Source organism: Gambusia affinis, linkage group LG21 (assembly GCF_019740435.1).
Source record: "Gambusia affinis linkage group LG21, SWU_Gaff_1.0, whole genome shotgun sequence".
In the NCBI taxonomy this organism is placed as follows: Eukaryota; Metazoa; Chordata; class Actinopteri; order Cyprinodontiformes; family Poeciliidae; genus Gambusia; species Gambusia affinis.
In genome coordinates this window covers 11,296,444-11,317,857 of record NC_057888.1, presented here as the reverse complement: position 1 = coordinate 11,317,857, position 21,414 = coordinate 11,296,444, and the positions used below count along the sequence as shown (strand labels likewise).

Sequence of the window (21,414 nt, the reverse complement as noted above, 5' to 3'; positions counted from 1 at the left end):
TTTAATCCATTTAATGTGTATTACATAAAAGCAAAACAAAAAGTGGAAAAGTTCAAGTTCATTTTTTAATATTTTTGTAAGGCACTCCATGCTTCAAAATCAAGGAATAACTAGTTACTAGATATTGAGGTTAATATGTTGTTCCTCTTCCTTTTTGTAGAAAACTGTCACTTTTAGAGATTTGATTAAAATAAGAGTTATTTAGATGCAAATAAGATAATTACTGATGTTCCTCTGAACATTTTAACTGAGCCAAATAAAAAAAAAAAAACATGCCACAGTGCTGAGATGAAATTGAAAAACTTCATTTCATTTGGTGCAGTGTTAAATATTCATGGAAAAAAAGTTAAGAATAGACCCAAGGTCTTACAGAACTTTTTTAACTTTTCATTAAAATCTGTGTCAAGAACAGCATGGGTTTGTTAAGTCTTTACGGAAATCACCTACTCTTACCACTTTGTCCAGGGGAGCCAATAAAATCTGATCTCTTCCGACTGAGAAACATTACGACAATTCAGTGATGCCTTTTGGCTAAACTCTGTGGTGAGGGAAAATTAAGCTGGGTTTGCTTATCCTGATGGAAAAAATCTGACTCATACAAACATTGCTACAAATAAGGGCGAAATATTCTGATTTAGATGAGTTCTAACACAAAGCAGATTAGATTAAATTGAAATGATGCAAAAAAAAGAAAAAACTCAACACATTTATCTTTGAATGAAAGCTAAATTCAAACAAAAAATTGAAGTTTTGTAGCAAAGTACTTATCACAGAAAAGTAGGCCATAAAATCGACAAGCATCTGTGCATCACATGTTTTAGTGTTTGATTTAGATTATGCAATCATTCTGAATTCCTTTTCATTTCAATGTTATTTTTTTTTCTGCCTCCTCTTGCAGATCTTTAACATTTTGCGAAAATTTAAAGCACTTTCTCTGTTATTTTATCTGGTGTTGTCCATTTCATTTTAATCTCGGCATTATGTTTGTTTTCATTCTCTACGGTCTGTTCTGATGTGTTTTTCTTTCTCCTGTTCACAGACATTTCTCAACTTTTGATCATTTTATTTTTTGCATTTTAAAAGTTCCCTCTCCACTATTATCAATGTTTTTGGAGCGCTGCGGTCATTTGGTATTCTGCTTTGTGATGTTTTTCTGTTTGAGCCTTGAAACAGATTAATATTATTCTGTTATGCTTTTTTTTTTTTAAATAAACCTTTCTTGTTTTCTGTCCTTAGCAATTGTTTTATGAAATGTACTGCCTTAATGTATTTTTCAGTTGTTATTTATGCTGTTTGCGTAGCTCATTTTGCATTCCATTCATATTTAGTGTTGTTTTTCTGTCTTTTTTTGTAGATTTCTGACATCTGCATGGCCATATTATGCAGTTCTTAAACTTCAGATTGCATTTTCAATCTCTGAAGTTCTTTTTTGTTTCCCTTTCAATTAACTTATATATATTTCTGTTTGTTTTGGATACAGGACTTTCAGATTCTGTATTTGCGTTAGTACTCTTTTCCTGTCTCTTTTTGCAGCTACTTAACTTCTCTGAGGTGATTTTGTGCTGTGTCTTTGCTGTCCTTTTGGGGACTTTTATTTCATTCCATTTTCGTTTTGGCTCTTTTCATACCTTTTGGACGAAATTATAAGGGAAAGACTCCCGGAGGCTTGCCCTGGGCAGGTCTCCAGTGAAACTATCCACTGCGTCTGCTGCTGCAACACCTTGTCAAATCAATGATTTGAGCTTCCAGCACACTGTCTACTCTTCCCCACAAAGTGACAAATACTTGCACTGTTCTCCCGTCTCTGGACAGTCTGCTTTTACAACAGAATCCCTCACAGTTAAATCCTTTCCACGGGCCATCATTTCCTCCCCAGTGACACCCACCGCACCTAATACCACTGGCTTTTGAGATGTTGTCATGTAGTCCGTCTGTTTTGAATGAGTAGCTGACCTCATTCCTTTTTAAATGTTGTGCTGTCACCACATCAGATAACCATCCGGCTGCCATCTGAAGAGGGAGACAAATGTGAGACTCAGCTCATGCCAGACTGGATTGTCAAAAGCAAAAAAGAGAACAGAAATTTTTTTTTTTTTTAAACTTGCAGCGATCAAGCCTGAAAGGCGCTCTCCGTCTGTATAATTGGTTGAAATGAGGAGTGAGGGCCACCTGCTGACTGTGTCATTTAGAGCTCTTTTACATGGAAAATGTCACTCAGTGCGTCAGAGAAAGAGGCTCAGAAAATGAGCGTCATTTATCCAACAAAGAAAGCTCATTTTTTGAGAGGACCGGTGTTGGAGAAAGAACTAATAGTGATACAGTGACGTCAAAACAGCACCATAGTTCCAACAATATTTCCCTGTCACTTTAAAGTTGTGCCACGAAATAATTTTACAAAAAAAGTAATAAATTATGTTATCCAATCAAAAACTTTTGTTCCCCTTGAACTTTTCCTCACTTGCTCACATTGAAACTCCATAGTGAGGCCAGATTTAAGAAGTATATTACAAGTTGCTGTGCCGTAGATCGCTGTCTCGTGAGTCACCATGAGTCAACTTTTGGGACATTTTTTCAATTGAAGATGGTTGACTGAACAGTGATGTTGGTTTATAAACCTGCTCTAAACTTCTCCACAACTTTCTTCCTGATCTGTCTGAGGTATTTCTTGGTCTTTGTGATGCGGCTGTTCTTTAACGAACCTTCAACATCTGAATTTATACTGAGACTGCATATAGATGGACTATTGAATGATTTGGTTACTTCTGAAGGTAATAAATATATTGGTCTTATTTAGGGGGAAAGGCGCTGGATACAAAGGCAGCCTGCTCTTCTTAGTCTTAGTTCTTAGTCTACTTTTTCTTCGAATTTACATTATTGGGTTTTTATCTCATAAAAACCCAATAAAATACACTGAAGTATGGGGTTTATAATGTGACATAAAACCTCAAGGGTAAGTAGGCGTAAGTGGTCGATTTCCCTAGGAAGCTTTCTAACTGTAAATTGTTATTTATAAATAACAAACCATACAAAAACACATTCTAATAATCAAATTAAGCAAGTACTAAAGTTGTGAGCTGTAGGTTTCAATAGTAACAGAACTGTACAAAAAATTTTAACGACTTTGCTCAGAACTAGGGGCTAGTTATGATGCACACTGCAGCACAGCCACACACACAGACCCTCATTCCTCAGTTCCCTTCTTTCTGTTATCATGGCCTGCTGTGAGGCTAAAACATGAAATCCATTGCAGTATGTTACATAAATTCCCCATGCTATCCCCACTGTTATTGCTATGCCCTAAAGCTGCTGCTAAAGCTGAAACTGCAGCTGGCAAAAGTTGGAAAAAAGTACTTCTAATTCCTATGAATGAAATCATCTGTTTGGCCTTAAATTAGAAACGTTACTGCATATTTTGAGGAGCAAAGGAGAAACTCTGCAGCTACATGGGAAATAAGTATGAAACCAAATAACATTCCAACACATTGCACCTCAGCCATCTCAGCACTTTCTATGACCTTTTACAGCTGCAACCACTTTCTAATTCTGCAAGATATTAAAATGTTTCTGTCTACTTTATCCTTTAGTTCTTTTCTCACACATAAACATTTATAAAGAAAAAAAAAAAGCATAAAAATGTGAAATGATCAATTCACCAGCCTAAAAAAAATAAGGGAAAACTTTTGAGTTTGGAAAACTTTTAATGCTTTCAGGCTTTATTGCATATTTATTTTATAGAACATGTAAAAAGATGCTTTATTTAATTTATGACATCAATCTGAATTTTCATCAGCACAATAAAGGTATTAAGAGAAACTGTGCTTTAAGTAAATCATGTTTACTTGCAGGATAGATTAAGGCAAACTTTATGAATTGCTGAGATATTAAAGCTAAATTAACACAAATTCATCCAGATGCCAAAATGGACAGAAAACAGTTAAACAGCCATCTACCAATTCACTGCATAATCAGCCAACTTGAACAATTTATCGATAAAAAATTTAAACCACAGAATCTTGTTTTTAAACATTATAGAACGTATATGTCACAAAATGTAGAAAAATAGCCTGGAAAGTATCTAATGGTAATATGTAAAATATTTAGGAAACCTATTTTGTAATATTACATCCATCTAGTATATTATCTTTGGTTTTTGAGTGGTGATCGCGTCACAAAGCACCACTGAATTGGGAAGAAGCTTATAGATTTTGCCCATTAATAAAAATCAGCAAAAGCTGGTGTGATTACTACGCAGCCCTCTTTATAAAAAAAAAAAACTTCCAGAAAACATTAGTTTCAGCCAATTGCTGTCAGAAATCACCTATTTGGCTGTTTCTCATAATTCTCAATATAAATCCAGCAGTTCTGTGCAGATGTTGTGTTAGAAAACATCATGTTGTGTTAGAAAGCATTATGAGCATCAGCATCAGGCTTTTCTTCAGCAGGTATCAAAAACCTGGTCAAAGTTGTTGGAAAGAGGCTGAATACAGGGAGGGCCTAGCAGAAAATATCATACGTTAGTCTGGAGATTAATCCAATTGAAAAGCTGTGGTAAAGATTGAACATGTTTACTGAAACTCCCCATCCAACCTGCCAGATCTTCAGCTATTTTGTAAGAGAGAACGGGCAAAAAAAAAATCAGTTTCTAGATGTAAAAAGCCATTAGAAATGGATTCTACAGGAAAATGCTCAGAATAAATAGCTAATCTGTGAGCATTTCTGTCATGTTTTTTACATATTACAGTCACAAAAATTTTTAATTACACTTAATGTTACCGATCTTTTAGTTTCAAACTCCTAATGTTGAACTCAATCCTCAACCACCCACAGCCTTCTTCTGGGAGAAAATATCTATATTTTTCCCCATCATATTTTTTTATTATAATAATTTTCCTCACACTGGCAGCTTCTACAACTCCAGTGTAGGATTTTATTGGGACGCAGCTAATCAATACTGAGGAATGTGACACTGTAAAAAGGCCCGGTGATGCTGGTGTCCACAGATTTACAGCAATACAAGGTCAACTGCTCAGATTGAGTTCAGAGTGTCTGAAAGATATTCTGCTTTCTGGCAACATGCATGTCTCTTAGGTCACTGCAAAAAAAAGTTCAGTGGGTTTTAAAATGTGAAACGTTAAGGATTTTTTTTAATGTGACAAAAAATGGTACATTTGAGCAAACCAACATTGAGCCGTCACAGGACCATTAATTCAACCAGCGCTGGTTTCATAGTGATGGGACACTGAGAAGTGATTATAGTCGACTTTTATCTTCACATACCCTTAAGACTCTCATAGTTCAGAGGAGGAAATGGGGTGTTAAGGCTGGAAGTCTCTTTGTAGTCAAACATGGTTTTGATTTGTCTTTCTTAGCAATTCTGTCAGGAGTTCAGAAATGTCTCTTGTCTCCTGGAATTCAACCAGCTTTTCTTAACCACTTTAAAATCTTTCTACAATATTCAGCAGCTTTTATTGCATTAATTATTTGCATTTACATAGATGCTTAAACGAGCCCAAGGCTGCTCAATGTTGGTCAGTGGCAGTTTTATTAAAAGGGTTATAGCATTTTCAAAAGAGTTTCTAATATTTGGCCTTTAATTGCCATTACCAAAGAATACTATCTCTTTAACAACTGCATGTCTAAAATAGCCACCAAATCTCAAACCAGATCCAACCTTTTTTCTAATGCAAGTTTTGAACTGACACAGTTTTAACTTTCTTTATCAGCTAGCAGGTGATACATAAGTTCAATACATTCAACTTGCAATAAAAGTTGAATGTATTCAAAGGCATTTTACACAGTGCATGTGTGCTTTTCTGTACTGTACAACAGACAACCACAAACTCAATAAATCTATGTAAAAAACTGGGAGGAGTTCAGACCCTGAGAAGCAAATTCAATCATCGGTCAGCAGTAATGTCTTCTAAAAGACCCCATTAATGCTGTAACCAGATGAAACCACAAAGTCTGGATTATTTCTGCAGACCTTCGTTCCAGTTTGTTACACACACTGGGGTTCTTTTTACCGCTGAAAACCTATTCTGGAAATGTTTCAGGGTGAAGAATCTGCAGCAGTTTTCCTGGAGAGGAAGGGTGAGATCCAATCGCTTCTATTTTTACAGACTAATATGGCGGATTGCCCTTCATAACCTTCCCTGCAATACCTTCAGTTTGCTTGTGTCCCACAAGATGTTAAAATTAACAGTCTAGAGGTCACTGCTTGTTTTAGATTTTACCCTGCTTTCTAAAGACTTTAATAGTTGTTTTTTTCTCATCATTCCAGGCCAATTCTGTGCTTTTATTACTCAGGCACTTACACTCAGCTCCCACCTACTTAATGACAGCAAATCCTGCAACCTACTTCTTTACAACACTTGATGCAGTTTGGGTAACTCACAGTACAGCAGGGGGGGGAAAAAAAATCCTCATTGCCGTTTCATAAATCTGTCACACTCTTCTCTTACTACATCTGTCCCCTGACCCCCTCCCACAGGCATCTGCACGCTCTGGCAGTCAATTATACCCCCTCACCTTCACAATGAGCCATGCTCCATCACTGCACGGGAGGCAGCACAAACCCGTATCTGTATCTGATCTTTATCCTTTGTCAGCAGCATGAAGGGTGGAGCTGTCAACTCGCAGCTCCTGTTAGAAGGGTGAGAGGAGTGGACGGTCGTAAAGCACTTTAGTAACACACAGTTTGACTTAACATACCAATATGGACTGTTTATACTGAGCAATATAGTAGCTTGATTTCTTCTTCTAATATGTGCTGCTATGCAAGTGAGTCCATTGAGTGTCTTATCTCCCAGTAGTTAGGCCAATGCAAGGATTCCCAACAACATCCTCTTGACCCAATTATTCAGCTCTACCTCTGACAGGCAAAATCTCTAGATTGTCGGCGTGTGTTAAAGGAACCATCATCCTGTTGCATGATTGCCAGCGGGGTGGACCTAAGGGGTACTGGCCCTCGTTGAAATATCATGGTCCACAGTAACTTCTTTCTTTCATCAACAGTGGCTGGATTTTTAATGCTGCAAACAGACCAAACGCATTTTGCACATCTGGCACTGCGCATTTTCGGATTTCAAGCGTTAGATTCTTCACCCTGAAACATTTCCAGAAACTCTGGTGGAGTTTCAACCAGTCAACCTGTAGTTGGAGTACTGTCAGGAGATGCAGGCACTGATACAGTCAGCAAGTTGTCAAACTGGGCCTTTGGAAGACAACAGACGTGCTGAAAGCGACCTTCGTAATCGCACAGCTTATCTTAATAGCTAAATACCCAAAATATTTAGTCATGCATTCTTGCTTTGTTATTTTAGTCACTGCCAGCAGTTTGAGATATAAACCTCGACTGCGAACTTGAGATGAACCGAACACACAAACAGAACTCTCAATATTTATCTGCTCCTTTTCTTCTTTATTGTTCAGAGATGTGGGTTTAGCAAACATAAGTCATCTGAAAGTCTGTGCAGCATTACTGTAACCTGCGCTGTGCCAGTTTAGAGAAACATTTTCTGCCTTGTCCCCTCCCCGACCCTCTCAGTTATCCGCTTTACTCCTTTACTGTCCCGAGCACATGCCTCTTCAGGAGGTCCATTTTGTCATTGGCCAAAGCTTCTCTGACTGCCCTGAAGAAGCTGTGATAGTGACTTGTGTTGTGAATCATGAGGAGAACTCCAGCCAGCAGCTCATTGGTCACCAGCAGGTGGTGCATGTACGCCCTCTGGTGGTTCCTGCAGCAGTAGCAGCCACACCCTTCCACCAGGGGCCTGAAGTCGTCCTGGTACCTGGACAGAAGTTCATCGAAAGCTCGAGCTGAGTCGAATTTACAAGCACTGAGCGTAAATGTAGATCAAACACATCAAAGCGGAGTGTCTGTGAAACCCAGTGGGGTTCTCACAAATCCCTCTACAAACCTTTTGTCTTTGAGATCCATCTCGAAGCATGTCATGCGTGTTTGATCATCACAATTAAGATCTCCGTTTGGCTGCGTCTCCCCCGCTGTGTGCTGCTCTTCATCAGCCACTGCCAAAACACACATGCACCTTATTAATTCCAACAGAAGCCATTCAAGCTATAATCTTACCCTGTGGCAGAAAATAATTCCCTATGCACACAACCACCAGCCTAAATAAATGCCAATTATGCTCTGACCTACAGTGAGGCCATGCTGAGTCTTTTATTTTCTCCCCTCTCCATATTAGAAATGCTAACTGGTTATGTTGTGAATACTAAACTTTGCTTTATGCAGATAGCGTCTCCCTTTGGGTTCACTCCAACTAAGTGAACAAGAAAGAAGAAGAGTGAGACGAACTGAAGAGGAGCACGAGGGACGGTGAGACAAAGGAAGGATGAGGGAACGGTCCAGAGTTAAGCACAGGATTACAAACTGAAATCTACAGTCAATACAAAATGGATTCAGGTTGATCATGAAATAAGCAAGAAAGGTTAGCGCAGAACTGAGGGGGAAAAAAATCTAATAATTGAGTCTGTCTGCAAAATAAAGCTGGGGAGGTAACCATGAGAATAAAGTGGGACAGAACAAAACTCAAGCAACGATAGCAAAACGCAAAGCAGGGAGATGTCACCTGTGCTGAGGATAAGTCATGCATTACAAATATGGAGAACAGCAGCAGATACAGAAACAATGAAGAGTCAGAAGGCTTGGAAACAAAGAAAGATGACTTCTTTTTGGGGTATTTTTCTTTTTGAGCAGAAAACTGAGAGGTGAGCTACAGCATCATCTTTCCATCCATCCTCTACAATAAAACTGGCAATGAAGTAAAGATTTTTACACTTGAAAACAAAGAGATAGGAGCTACACTTTCTTTTACAAATTTGAATACTTTGTATTTAGAATACCTTTGTCATTAACCAATAAGTTGGTTAATGACAACCAACTTCTTGTTCAATTAAATTTATATTTGTATCATTCCATCAAGGCCGAAATGTGACGCTTCCTGCAGAAAATAAAACAAAGTTTCTGTTTTAAGCTGCAGTGCTGTCACGCTACGTCTTCTGGTTGTTGGTTTAGACAGTGAGTGTCAGAGCTTGCAGATGTCCAGCAGACAGCTGACCCAACAAGCCAGCTGCTTTGTAACACAGAACCATCTGGAGAGTCCCCAGCAGATACCGCATGCTTGGCAGAAATTTATACATAGATTCCACACTAAATGAAACACCTGTCACTGTCATAAGCAATTTTTACCTATCAAAGAAGTATTTAAAGCAGACCGGATCAGTGAAATATATACAGGAACTGCAATTGTAACTAAATACAATTAATTTAAATGTTTGCATTTGGGGCAAAAACCTCTAACTTTAAGTTACCCATTTGGTTTTTTTCTTAAATAGATCATAGGTATACAAGTAATTTTATTTTTCCCCAAAAACTTTATTGTAAAAGTTTGAGATTAATGGATTAATGATCCTACATTTTATGTTGTTCGTCATGTTGCCTGTAAAATACACTGAAGCATTTTCAATTAAAACAAATTTTATTTTTTATTCACTTTTTAGTTTCATTAAAAAGTGAATAAGTGCCTGCGTGAACATTTGAAGTGTGAGGGTTTGCACACTTATGTAATCAGGTTGTAGCGGATTTTCCATCTTCTTCCTTCTCAAATATTTGTTTTTTTTATGTTCACGATAAATTATACATTTTTGAATTAAAACAAATCTGGAATTTTAACAGGGCTGTGTAAACTTTTGAGAGCCACTGTAGCTCTAATACAGCTCTATCTTTTTTTTTTAACAATTTCTCAAAGCACAGCATGATCTGACCTTTGGATGAATCTGCTGGGATGCTTGGAAAAAGTCTTAAATGTCTTCCTCTTTTGAATATTCATTCTTGCTGCAGAACAAGGACAGGATGTCTGGACCTGGCCTTATAATCCTTCAGAGATTGATACACAGCAACAAATGTTTCCCTAAGTGGCTTTCATGGGGTTTCACCTGAATCGGCTTCACCTGACTGCTGCTTTCCTACTTAGTCCTATACAAATATGTTAGTTTTTAACTTTTTCTCTTGACTTTTGATCAATGAAAGCATTTAGACCAATAAAATCAAGAAATGGTGCAACTTCCAACAAACAAGCAGGAGCAGTGCTCACTAATCATTTTCCGGCTTTATTATGTTTCAGTATCAACGTGCTCACTAATCATTTTCCGGCTTTATTATGTTTCAGTATCAACATCACAAGATCTCGGATGAAGACACAAAATCGTAAAGTCGTAAAGCTGGAAAATGATCCGTGATGTTCAGCCCCTTTCTGCTTTTGCAACCAATGCTTAGAACAAGCTGCAACAATAAACAAAAATTACAGTTAGTTCATTCAACAAAGACTAACTAATAAAAAGTGGACACAACATATTTGGGGTTTTTTTAGCAATAAAAGATGAGCAGCTGTAGCCACTGACTGACAGGCAGGCAAGTGAACGGAAGATTCAATAGAACCACTTGAAAATAGTCAATGTTGTCGTCTAGGAGCCATTTACAAAAAAATTCAATTTGAGTGCAAGAAAGAAAAAAAGACTAGACAATAAAAAAAGGAAGTTCAGAAAATTTAATACCCCCTGAAAACTAGAAGAGGGTCGAAAAGGAAGCAAGGGGTAAAGGAGTAAAAGATTGGACCTGTTAGGAGGATCCTAGCAGGAGGGTGAGACTATTTTCACCCCTTCCCAGGGGGTATCATAATTGGCTGAGAGAGGGGAGTCACAGTTTCTCCTTGGATTTGACACTATTACTGCTCTCACCTCAACTGAACTCTATTATGCACCCTGAACAGAATCGATTACTCTCTTTTTGACACTACATGCCAAACTCTGTCAGGGGAGTTTAACGCAACTTTTTAATTAACCACAAAGTCAAGAGTCAGACCAGTTCAGTGCAGCTCTTCGAACACAGCTCCTTCTGTTCCTCTTCTTCACTTCCTCAACAAGGACAACAATCACTGTGACAGGGTCACGCCTAATTGTTACCTAGCTTGAAGCTGTTCAGGAGATATATTATTGATTTTTTTTTTCTCCACCTGCTCTATTTCCACGTTATCCACTGAGAAAACTAACACTGATTTCCACACACTGCCATGCATCCATAATTTTAGAGCCAATATGTGAATCTGATCACTAAATCCATTTATTTCCTATTCATCAGGAGAAAAACGGCTGTCGGACGAGGCTGTGCTGTTCACCAGACTGAGACTAAATGAGGGGCTGTTTGTGTACCGACAACGCTCTGCAGGGCCTTTAAACTAAACCACTTAGGTCTAATTGAACGTGGTGTAATTCCCTGCTCAGAGGCGTGAGAAGAATGTTTCTTTGCGTTTCCGTAAGAACCACGAGTGCTCACCCTATGCTTTTTTTTTTTTTTTTTTTTTTTTTTTTTAACTCCAGATGCTCTTCTCATGGAAATTAAAGAAATCTTGCTAGGTTCATGAATCAATCATGAGTTTAGTTTTATCAGCTCAGTGCAACTTTGTGCAATTAAAAACATCAAAGCTGATTACCGTGCTTTTAAATGTGCTAACATCACCAATATTTCCTTATATATTAGCATATTTCCTTGCTGCAATCTCATCTCGACTCTGCATTTGCATGTCTTTTATGAATTAAATTAAAGCTAAATAAACCATTTTATGCAGGAGGAATTAAATTTCCCATGACATCCAAATTCCATTAAAGAGTCATTGTAATCAGAGAAATGGGAAAACTTCAAACTTTTCAATGATCTCAGTTTGCTCCAGGCACATATTAGTACAAGCTGCTAACATTACATGCCTGCATTTTGCATCTTTTCAGGAGTCTCACTTTCCCAATCCTAGTTTCATTAAAAAGTGTCACCTTTATGCTTTGGGCAAGGTGTTCTTACCTGAAAAGATCATTAGCATATTGAAAATCAGAACGAAGAAAATGAAAAAATAAGAACTACAAATGCGGCAGAGTTTGAAAACGTCTTAAAGTGAGTGGCATTTACAGTGCGCTGCTTAATGAGTACAAGACAAAAGCTGTATGGGAAATCTGGGTCCTGCAGGGGATGAAACAAGACATTTACAACAGAGGTTGATGGAACGTAAATGAAAATGATACACTGCCACTCAAAAGTGTAAATTCTTTTGCATTTTGTCACACAAAAAGCTTTGATGTATTTTATTGGCATTTTTTGTGATAATTCAAAACATTTTATTGGTCTATTATTATAAAGAAGGAAAAAATATACAGTGCAGACCAAAAGTTTGGACACATCTGTGTGTCCAAACTTTTGGTCTGCACTGTATATTTCGACAACTTTAACTCATAAAAATAAAAAGATAATATAGTCAGTTTGTTTTCAGTTGTTAATAAAAATCCAACACAATTAACTGCAGAGGTCACGTAAGCAGTAAGTAGAGCTCAGAAAATGGCCTACTTAAAGTCCAGGTTAAAATTAGAACTTTTAAATTATCGTTCACAGAAGCTCCTCGTTGATATTTATGTGGCTTGAAACCAATTTTCACCAGTGAAAGGATGAATATTTCAGACTCTAGATTTTCAGCTAGTAAGGCTTTCCAGCTAAAAAAAAACCATACAGACGACATGGCCTAACCTAATACACACAAAGCACTCTTATTTTAATTCGTAAAAAATTGTAAAAACATCCTTCTACTTTAGGATAATATGCTACTTAGTGTTGGTTTACAACAAACATATTCCAAACACAATATGTTTCTTGATCTCCACTGACAAAGATGATCACGGTGTATTACTGAAGTAAATAAACATGTAAAAAGTTGGGGTTTTTTTTATTAATAGATATTAATCAAGAGTAATAAATAGAAGAAGGCAGCAAAATGAAGAGGTAAGACTTTGAGCCATCACAGAGTTAAAGTCTGACAGATTTTCACCACACCTGTCAGGTGGGCTCTACCTGCGCTCTCCGGGTCCGGTGTGATGTCGAAGCGGAAGCAGAGAGCGCAGCCCCGTTCCGTCGCCTGGAAAGGGAAGAAGCCCTCGAAAAGATCTACGCCTGCTTCGACGCACGCCAGCACCTCATCAGGTCGCCCCACGCCCTGCAGCAATCTGAGTCACATGCAAACACGGAGACGACAAACACGGAGACACAAACACAGCAGCAAGTATTAAACATTAATGCAACATGTCTGGGAAACAAAACAGGTGATGTGCACAAACATCTGCAGGATTCCTTTCACCACATCAGCTTGCCCTGCTCTTGTGTGTTTTGAGCTTTCCGTAAAACTGGCTGCTTCTCACTCTCTGCCTGCAGGCATGAAGGTCAAGCCCAATTTAGCATCCGATAATGACTCCACTCCACTTTCTGGCTGGAAGCTGCACCTGCCTCCAGCATGAAGAACCAGCAGGGGGGATGCTCCATGGTGTTCCAGATGAGCCAATGAAGCAAAGCTCTCAGGGATCCCCTGGTAGCAGATTATTGTTGCTCGCAGCTCCACTGCAACGCTCAGGGCCTTTAGCAGCAAGCACAACTCCTCCACCACTTCCAGAGCTCATGTGAAACCGACTACTTCAGAGGCAGAGAAGTTTCCAACACGCTAATTTAGTCCAGAACACAACTATTTCCAAACAAAGTTTTGTCCTCGTGTCGTTGAAAGGCACAAGAGGTCTATTTGAATATCTTCAAAAGGATCTGGTTTTTGAACAAAAGGCAGCTAGTAAAATGATCATCATGTCAAAGTTTCTTTTTTTTATCACAACATCCATCTGGTAGCTGTGGTTTGCTGAGTCATGGCTGATTTATGGTTGCACATTTGCATCTGTCAGCGCAGCTCTGTGACCTTGTGGAGTGAAGGATTAAAGGAGGTTTGACCAAAGTAAAGGCTACATACAGAGAGAGAGGCGCGATGACAGTCCATCAACAAACCAACAGTATGTTACCTCTGGCTATATCAGCTAATATTCTGGGCCTCCTGCAGCAGCCGGGTCAAACTCAGGCAACTTCTAGCATCTACGTCCAGGATGAATGGTTAAGGTGATGCAAATTTGGTACTTTTAAGAGCGGCATATGTAGAAAAAAAACTTTTCTGTGCTTGATGATATACATTTGAGAGTCAGACTCCCTTAGCAATTCACAATTAAAGCCAAATGCTGCCACTTTTTAAAGCCTCTAGGGTTGAAAATATCCCACACAGTGAAGAAGTTCAAATTTGAGCTGGAAAAATGCGTCACTGCTCCACCTTAGAGAAAAAGAAGACCTGTGCCGTCGTTATCTCCTCCCAGGTTTCACTTCCAACCATGCCAGACTGGCACCCTTGCCTAGGTAAGGATGTGTAAAAAGCCTCAGAATAAATTTACCTTTCATTCCAGCAGCATAATCTCACGCTGAGGAAATCTAGGAAAATACAACCTTTAATTGGTGTAAAACTTTGTAATTTAACTTTTTCAAGTTCAGCACATTTATAACAACTTTATGCTCTCCAAAATGGGGAAGAAAAATGTAACTGGATATGTGACTACAACTCTAATAAGGATCTATATTTATTTTTTCATGTATGATACTGTGTTTATTTTTTAACAGTATGCTGTAAAGTAAATTTCAAAAACTTTTTATTAGAAAAGTGATTTTTTTTAGTACAAAATTTGAAACTGCAAAACAATGAAAATGCAAGCTATTGTGCCGCTCCAACAAGGTTGCCACTAATTATCAAGGGCGCCGTCACAGATTTTGTCTTCAATAATGAGGATGGAAATTAAGATTCCACAAAGATTCTACTGGAGAGCATTTGGACACTACCTAGCGAGTATGCTAAATCACATTTGAGGTGATGGAAATGGAAAGAGAGACAAAGAAAGCAAGAGACAATGGAGAATGTGGATTGTGAAAAAGCACAGCTGTGCTTATTGTGACAAGCTTTTGAAACAGGCTGGGCCCGTTGCTATGAGAAAAGGAGGCTATTAAATAGGTTGAATCTGCAGGAAATCCCGGATGGGAAGTGAACCTATGAGCCCCCACTTTCTTGGATGATTGTTCAGTCTTGTTTAGTCGTTTCAATAGTTTGATGATGTTGAAATTTAGTTGTCAATAAAAATGTAAAAAGCTTTTGTTTATTTCAGCTTGTTTCACCTGTGAAACAAGCTGAACCTGTTCCAGAATACATTTAGATGCATGTGAGAATTAACATTTTTATCAACATTAGTTTGTATTCTTTCAATGTTAACAGCAAAACAGTAATCGTTTTGTGGAGGAATGCAACTTCCTTTTCATGACATTGAAGCACCACAGTTATAATATGTACCTCTGCAGCTAGCAAGATGTACTTTGTTGCGAATGCTGGTGATAAACTCTCTGCATACGGATCTAAGTGAATATATATCCTTCAGCTGATACTGCCACACAGAAATATTCCACTTTATCGGATGTCAAAGCGCGAATCTGCTGCAGTCCTACAAGGTGGAGGCAAAGTGGATTTCAATGGAGAAATGCAGAGTGGTGTAAAATCATAAGGTCATTCCTTACAAAAAAAAAAGAGTCAAATTGCATAAATATCTGAATGCCAGGCTTAAAATCTTAGAGAACATAAGTGAAAGGAGCTGTGGTGTAATATTAAAATGTATTTCAACAAGACTGAGGCTTAGAGTTGGATTTCTACTGAAATGTAGATGCAGCTCTGTGATTGTGGTTTGCTTTGTGCTGTAATAATGGGAGTTTTATAAGTCAACCAGATTTTCCAAAACAGATCTTATATACATTTAGCTACATCTCACATTTCTGCATTTATTCCTTCAGTGCTTTTTCTATCAAAAAGCTTAGTTTTGGGAGAAATCTTCCCTGTTTTTGTATTCTGACCCTAAAACTGATTTACTGTGTGTTTAAGGGGGGATCAATATGTTCTTGTTACCCTTTTCCACTGTCAATTCCTTCATTGTAGGGCAGAGAATGTTTAACAAGGTTTGGCTTGAAAACTGTAATTTCAATAGCAAGCTGAAATCCATCATCAGTACATGAAACTCTGTTATAAAAGGAGGTGAGGGGTAAAAGCATAATTTAAGAGTTCAGTGGTATGGTTAACTAATTAACTAAGTTGAATTTAAATCATTTGGCACATTATTATTCATTATTAAAGTATGTCGTAAATTTGCATCACAACTAACTCAAAGAAGGTCTTGAATCTATTTACTGAAGCTTGTAAAAACTTTTTTTAGTGGAGTTGGATTAGAAAAATCTTGTGCATACAAACACCTCCAAATTCACACACCAACTACACCCCAAAATAATTATAGATAAGCCAAACGAGAGGGCATTCGTGCTGTAATCCTGCTGTTCGGTGTGAACCAAGCCACCTGTTTCTTTAAAATCTCACAAGATGTTATTAACTTTTGAACAAGTGCTGTGTGTGAGATGTTTCCTTTCAGACTGAGCTGTGACTGCTGACAGGCTGAGGGAGCAGGATGACACTGAAGCTGAGCTGCTGGGTTTCATTTAGAATCAATAAAAGCAAAAGATTTACCGATCAGCAAGATCAGCCAACTGGGAGGCGCATTGTGAAAAACTTTATTAGTTTAAAGAAAATAATCAGAAATAATAAACTCCATGAAAAAAAAAGATAATTGATGTAAGAGTCATTTTCAAAACTTTAAATGAGAGTTTGAATGACATAATTATTAAATGTTTTGCAATCTGGTAAAGTAAGAAACTTTTCCTATTTTGCCAGATCAAAATGATTTTTATTTGGATTTTCTGTGACAGGCCGACACACAGCAGCAGATCTTTGTGGGGTGGAAATAAAATTATTTATACATTATTTACATGTTATTTTCAATTTTAAAAAATAGAACATCTGAAAAATGCGGTGTGCTTTGTAATGCAGCCATTTTTAATTCCCTTAAATTAAATCTGATGAAAACCAAATAACTTTGTAAATAAACTGTGACTGTGACTGTGATTGCATTAACCTCAGTAATAAACCATCTGTTCTGTGATGGCATCAAAGATTTGGCAGAAAATTTTCATTAAATAACTTTATGATGCTGGCCAGGTAACACAGTGACAGCAGACAGCTCAGGAAGAATGACACAACATTTAAATCAGAATTAGTTATAAAACAATATGCCAAGAACATGATAAAAGGACTAATCCGTTCAAGAGGTTATCTTAAATTGTAACTTCTATTTAACTAAACATTTTTAGCCATCCTTTTAGGTTTGATTAAACCTTTTTTTCCCCAAGAATAAAACAAATGCAATAAGCAAAAACACATGAACACATTCTGCACTGAAACAGATAATACATGTCAATACTTTCTCTGGTTGCCAGGGGATGTGCCTGTGCCTATCTCAGACCTTTTCAATCCCTCATCTAAAAGTCCAAACTTAAATTTTTCCATCTGAGAAAATCTTTAAACTTTATGTTCACAAACACTCAAAATCAAATCTTGAGTGAGGATGAGCTATTGTGAAAAGAAAAATTGCCAACAATGTTATTCTCTAGCATACCCTCAAAGGCTTGTAGCTGTAAACACAATGAATGTAGGTTCTTTCAAAGCATTAATCCCGGGGAGGGAGGGAGGCTGACTGCAAAAAACTCTCTGCATCTTTTCATTTGTGAATATTTTGAAAATCACTTGTTTTGCTTTAACTTTGTGTCAGCCTGCCAAATAAAATATCAATAAAATCACATTTATTGATATATAAAATTTTGCTTTCTAGTTCAGGTTCATGGGGCATAAATACTTTAAGGCATTGCAGGAATTTTATTACTTTGTTGTTACTGGCAACACAAAATGATCCCCGGCACTTTTCAGGGCCCGCTTTTATGTTGCTTTCTTTTTTCTTACGTGAGTTTTACAGTTTTCAATAAATTATTTTTACTTAAACCCTAAAAGCCTGCTAGATTTCCTGGGGAAAAAAGAACCTGGTATCAGAGTTTCACCTGGGTTTGTCCTCCGGCAGCTCCTTAGTGACAGCAGTGATGAGCTGGCTCCTCAGGGTCTGATCCATGGCCCCGTTCTGGAAGCCGTCCAGGCAGAATCCCGCTACGGGCCTTTTGGCCGTCTCCCTGGCCGAGCGCAGCCTCTCTTCCAAGATGTCTCCACCCTCCACCACCCCAAACACACTGACTCCATCCAATTCCTGACAGCAGAAAGACACACTTGTGAACGCACCGTGAAACTGCTACAAGATTCAGAGAGATAGAGGAAGAGAAAGAAAAAATAAGAGGAAAAACACTAATTGTTTTTTAACCAATAAGCATGATGCATGAAAAACCTGAAGGTAAAATGTTTTTTTCTTCTTCTTCTTCTTCTTCTTAAGGGGGAAAAATAAATAAATAAAGACGATTTCCTCTGCCAGACTCCATTTGGATTTTGATTACTCAACAAGCGGTTGCACATCACGAGGAGCACAGACACACTGGGGGGTTTGGGGAATTTGGCAGCAATCTCACAGCTCACTGGGTATATGCAAGATAAAAAATTACCTGCAGTAACTCAGTTCTCTTTGCTCAACATGATTTCTCACTTTATTGTCTCAAGGAACATTTGCTTGGCAGTCAGGCAAAAAAACAAACAAGATAAAGACAGTGGAAAAACTTGCAAAGACTACATTAAAACAGACAAACGGAAAAGCTTTGGTGGCATTTATTAGGAGGAAAAAGTAGAATCTGATCAGTCGCTCTTAGTGCTGCAGGCTTGCACATCTGCTGACAATGTGTTCACCCTAATCTTGCCTGTTTTTCCAGCAGAAGCTCAGCTGCAAGGCAGTGCCTAGTCTGATGTTTTTAACTTCACGCTAGACTGACTCCAAAAGATAGTGTGTGGCAGTTGAATGTGGGTACCTGTGATTTCTGATGCACCAGCAGACACTCATCCAAATGAGCCAGAGATCGGTCCACCGACTTTCGAACCCTTTTCCGCGAGATGCCGGTCTGCCAGGTCTCCCCATCTGCCATGCTCTGGTACCAGTCTGGCTGCACCGTCCTCTGAAGGGCCATGAACTTTGCCACTGTCAGCTCTATCCGCCCACCGCTGCCCCAAACTGACACCGTCTAATGGAGGATAATTACATTGAAAGCCCGAATGTGCTTCTATTTGGCACCTCAGTGAGATACAACCTCTTCCAGGAGATGCAGCTCACCTTGTTGGTGGTGTGGCCTGTCGGGCTGTGGGCTGCAGAGTCATGGAGTGAGCAGTACAACACGGTATCATGGAGACCTGAAAAAACAGCAGAACCCCAGAAGTCACACAAGGAGAACAAACTTCCAATCCCACAGCCTGCGGCAGCTGAGCCCAGAGCAAGCTGGCGAAGCGACGTGCTCCATTAGCGCATGCTAATGTGACGACTTGTACAGTTATCAGCAGAGCCAGCTGCAGCAGAAGATCAGAAGGTGAGAAAACAAAAGGGCTCTAATTATTATTTCTAGTAATTAAATCACTACGCTTCCTTTCTGCAGCTTTGGAGACAACACTGAAGTAATCTCTGACAGTTCATATTGAATGAAGCAGCGATTACATTTCTAATTTTAAATGTGGATCCCAGGGTGTGGATAGAGCTCGGCGCCATGGCGACGGAGGTGCTGCAACGTCAAATAGGGTCACACTTCTAGCAGATTTAAGGCAAAGTATTAATGAGAAATTAACTACTTTTAGTCAAGCCTAAAATAGTTAATTAGATTGTAAATATTCCACTCAGATAATTTGTTAGAGGCATCAGATATGAGATTTCTATTAATGAGGCTTCGTCATATTTTATATGTACAAAGTTAACACTTTTTGGGGGTTTTTCTAGTACAAGGAAGGAACGATAAGAAGTTGGAAGGCAGAACAGAAAGAATTGACGTAGGACACAAGGAAGTAATGAAGGAATGACAAGCAAAGAAAAGAAAGGAAGGAACAACAAAATAAAGGAATGAAATAATGACAAGCAAAGAAAGATGGATGGACAGAAAGAAAAAACATGGAGACGGTATGGAAGGTTGGCAGAGAGAATAAATGGGAGGAAAGACACATGCAACATAAAAGAGGGCATGCGGAAGGAAAGAAGGAGGTGAATGAGAGTAAGGATAGTACAGGGGGCACAAGGAGGAATGAAAAGAATGAAAAAGGAAGTCAGGAAGGACAAACACTCAAGGAAGGTTTAAGAGAGAGACAGGTTGGGCAAATGGACACAATGGGAAAGGGTACATAAGGACAGAGGAAATTGTTGATTACATTAGGTCTAACAAGGTAGAAAAGGACTTATGTAGAAGGTTATTTGACAGCCTCAATAAAGTTGAACATTTCCTTCCATCCTTCTACATCAGAACAAAGTTGTTTTTCCCACAACAAGACAAATGCAGTAAAGAAGAACATATAAATTGTAATGTCACTGCTCATGCCTTGAAGGGTTGTGAGGGCCTGGTGCCTATCTCAGGCATCAGATGAGGATGATTAATTCACACTATATTTCATATCGCACATTAATCACATGAAGCCAGATGAAGAAAGTGTTCTCCCCGACCACACTTGTGCTTTGGGTAAAGCATATACCTTCCAACATGTGGAAAGTTTCCAGGTTACTGCCTGAACATCTACCAAAATGTCCTGTTGTTACTGTTTTTTGTCAACATATGTCAAACTGTTGCTTTGCCCAAGCTATGGAAACATGGGAAAGGATGGAGCAAGAACACACACTTTTCTAAAATATGCTTTGCACAACTGAGAAACTGAGATTTCTGGCGTTCCAATTCAATTCAATTGAATTCACAAAAGTATTTTATAAATACTTTGCAAAGTATTTATAAAACACTGATTCATTGCAGCATGCAATGAATCAACTACTGAGAGTAAAGAATTATCAAATTAAATAATAAAACATTAGAATTAAAACAAAAATAAAATGATTAAAAGCAGAAATAAAAAACTCAAAAGTGGAAAAATATACATGTAAAGCTAAATAAAACAAATTCAGTAAATTTAGTCTCTTGGCCCTCTTCTAAGATACGTATGGGTACGCAGTTTAATTTCCTGATTACCTTTACAATTAGTAAAGGTAATCAGGTAATTAAAACAAAATTAAATGTGAATCGTACCTGCAAACTTCTTAAATCCGCCTTTAAACTCCTCCAGCACTTCTTGGTGTTCTGCACTAGAGAGAGATAATCAGCTTTAAGGAGGCAATCAGGACGTGAAATGGATAGTGTGTGTGGGTTCCAGCTTACATGTTGGATAAAGTGATCTGACTGACAGTGGGAAGCCTGCTAAGGGTGTGCAGGGTGTCTTGGGTGAGGTGGGGAACGGTGCCAAGGTGCGTGTACAGCAGACATCCTGGAATGTCCAGACAGTGCTGCCCCATCCTTCCTATCTCCTTCAGTTGACCCAATCGACATCGTCCCTGAACCACTTTGGACAACTCCAACTTCATCCTGCTGCCAGCCATCACTAGCAACTCCTGAAAAACGCATGTAAAAATATTTCACGATGCAACATT

At 38.4% G+C, this 21,414-nt stretch overlaps 2 protein-coding genes across 3 annotated transcripts in view; one reads left to right on the top strand and one right to left on the bottom strand.

Annotated features, from left to right (window-relative positions):
* Positions 1-3,708: 3,708 nt before the first annotated feature.
* qtrt2 (queuine tRNA-ribosyltransferase accessory subunit 2) lies at positions 3,709-21,363 on the bottom strand. 2 transcript variants are annotated; one of them, XM_044105488.1, is made up of 8 exons: positions 21,146-21,363; positions 21,017-21,072; positions 19,084-19,160; positions 18,785-18,994; positions 17,882-18,081; positions 12,890-13,059; positions 7,920-8,028; positions 3,709-7,790 (listed from the first exon to the last, which is right to left on the bottom strand). In XM_044105488.1, the coding sequence occupies exons 1-8, from the start codon at positions 21,361-21,363 to the stop codon at positions 7,556-7,558; spliced, it is 1,275 nt and encodes a 424-aa protein (XP_043961423.1). In that variant the 3' UTR covers positions 3,709-7,555. The 2 variants fall into 2 exon arrangements, with proteins under 2 accessions (XP_043961423.1, XP_043961424.1); XM_044105489.1 differs by having other exon boundaries at positions 3,712-7,790; positions 12,908-13,059.
* The window catches only part of ccdc191 (coiled-coil domain containing 191), a 15,979-nt gene continuing 15,818 nt past the window's right edge, over positions 21,254-21,414 (top strand). The window contains exon 1 of the mRNA XM_044105486.1: positions 21,254-21,388. The gene's annotated coding sequence lies outside the window, so the exon portion shown is untranslated. The remainder of the gene's footprint in view (positions 21,389-21,414) is intronic.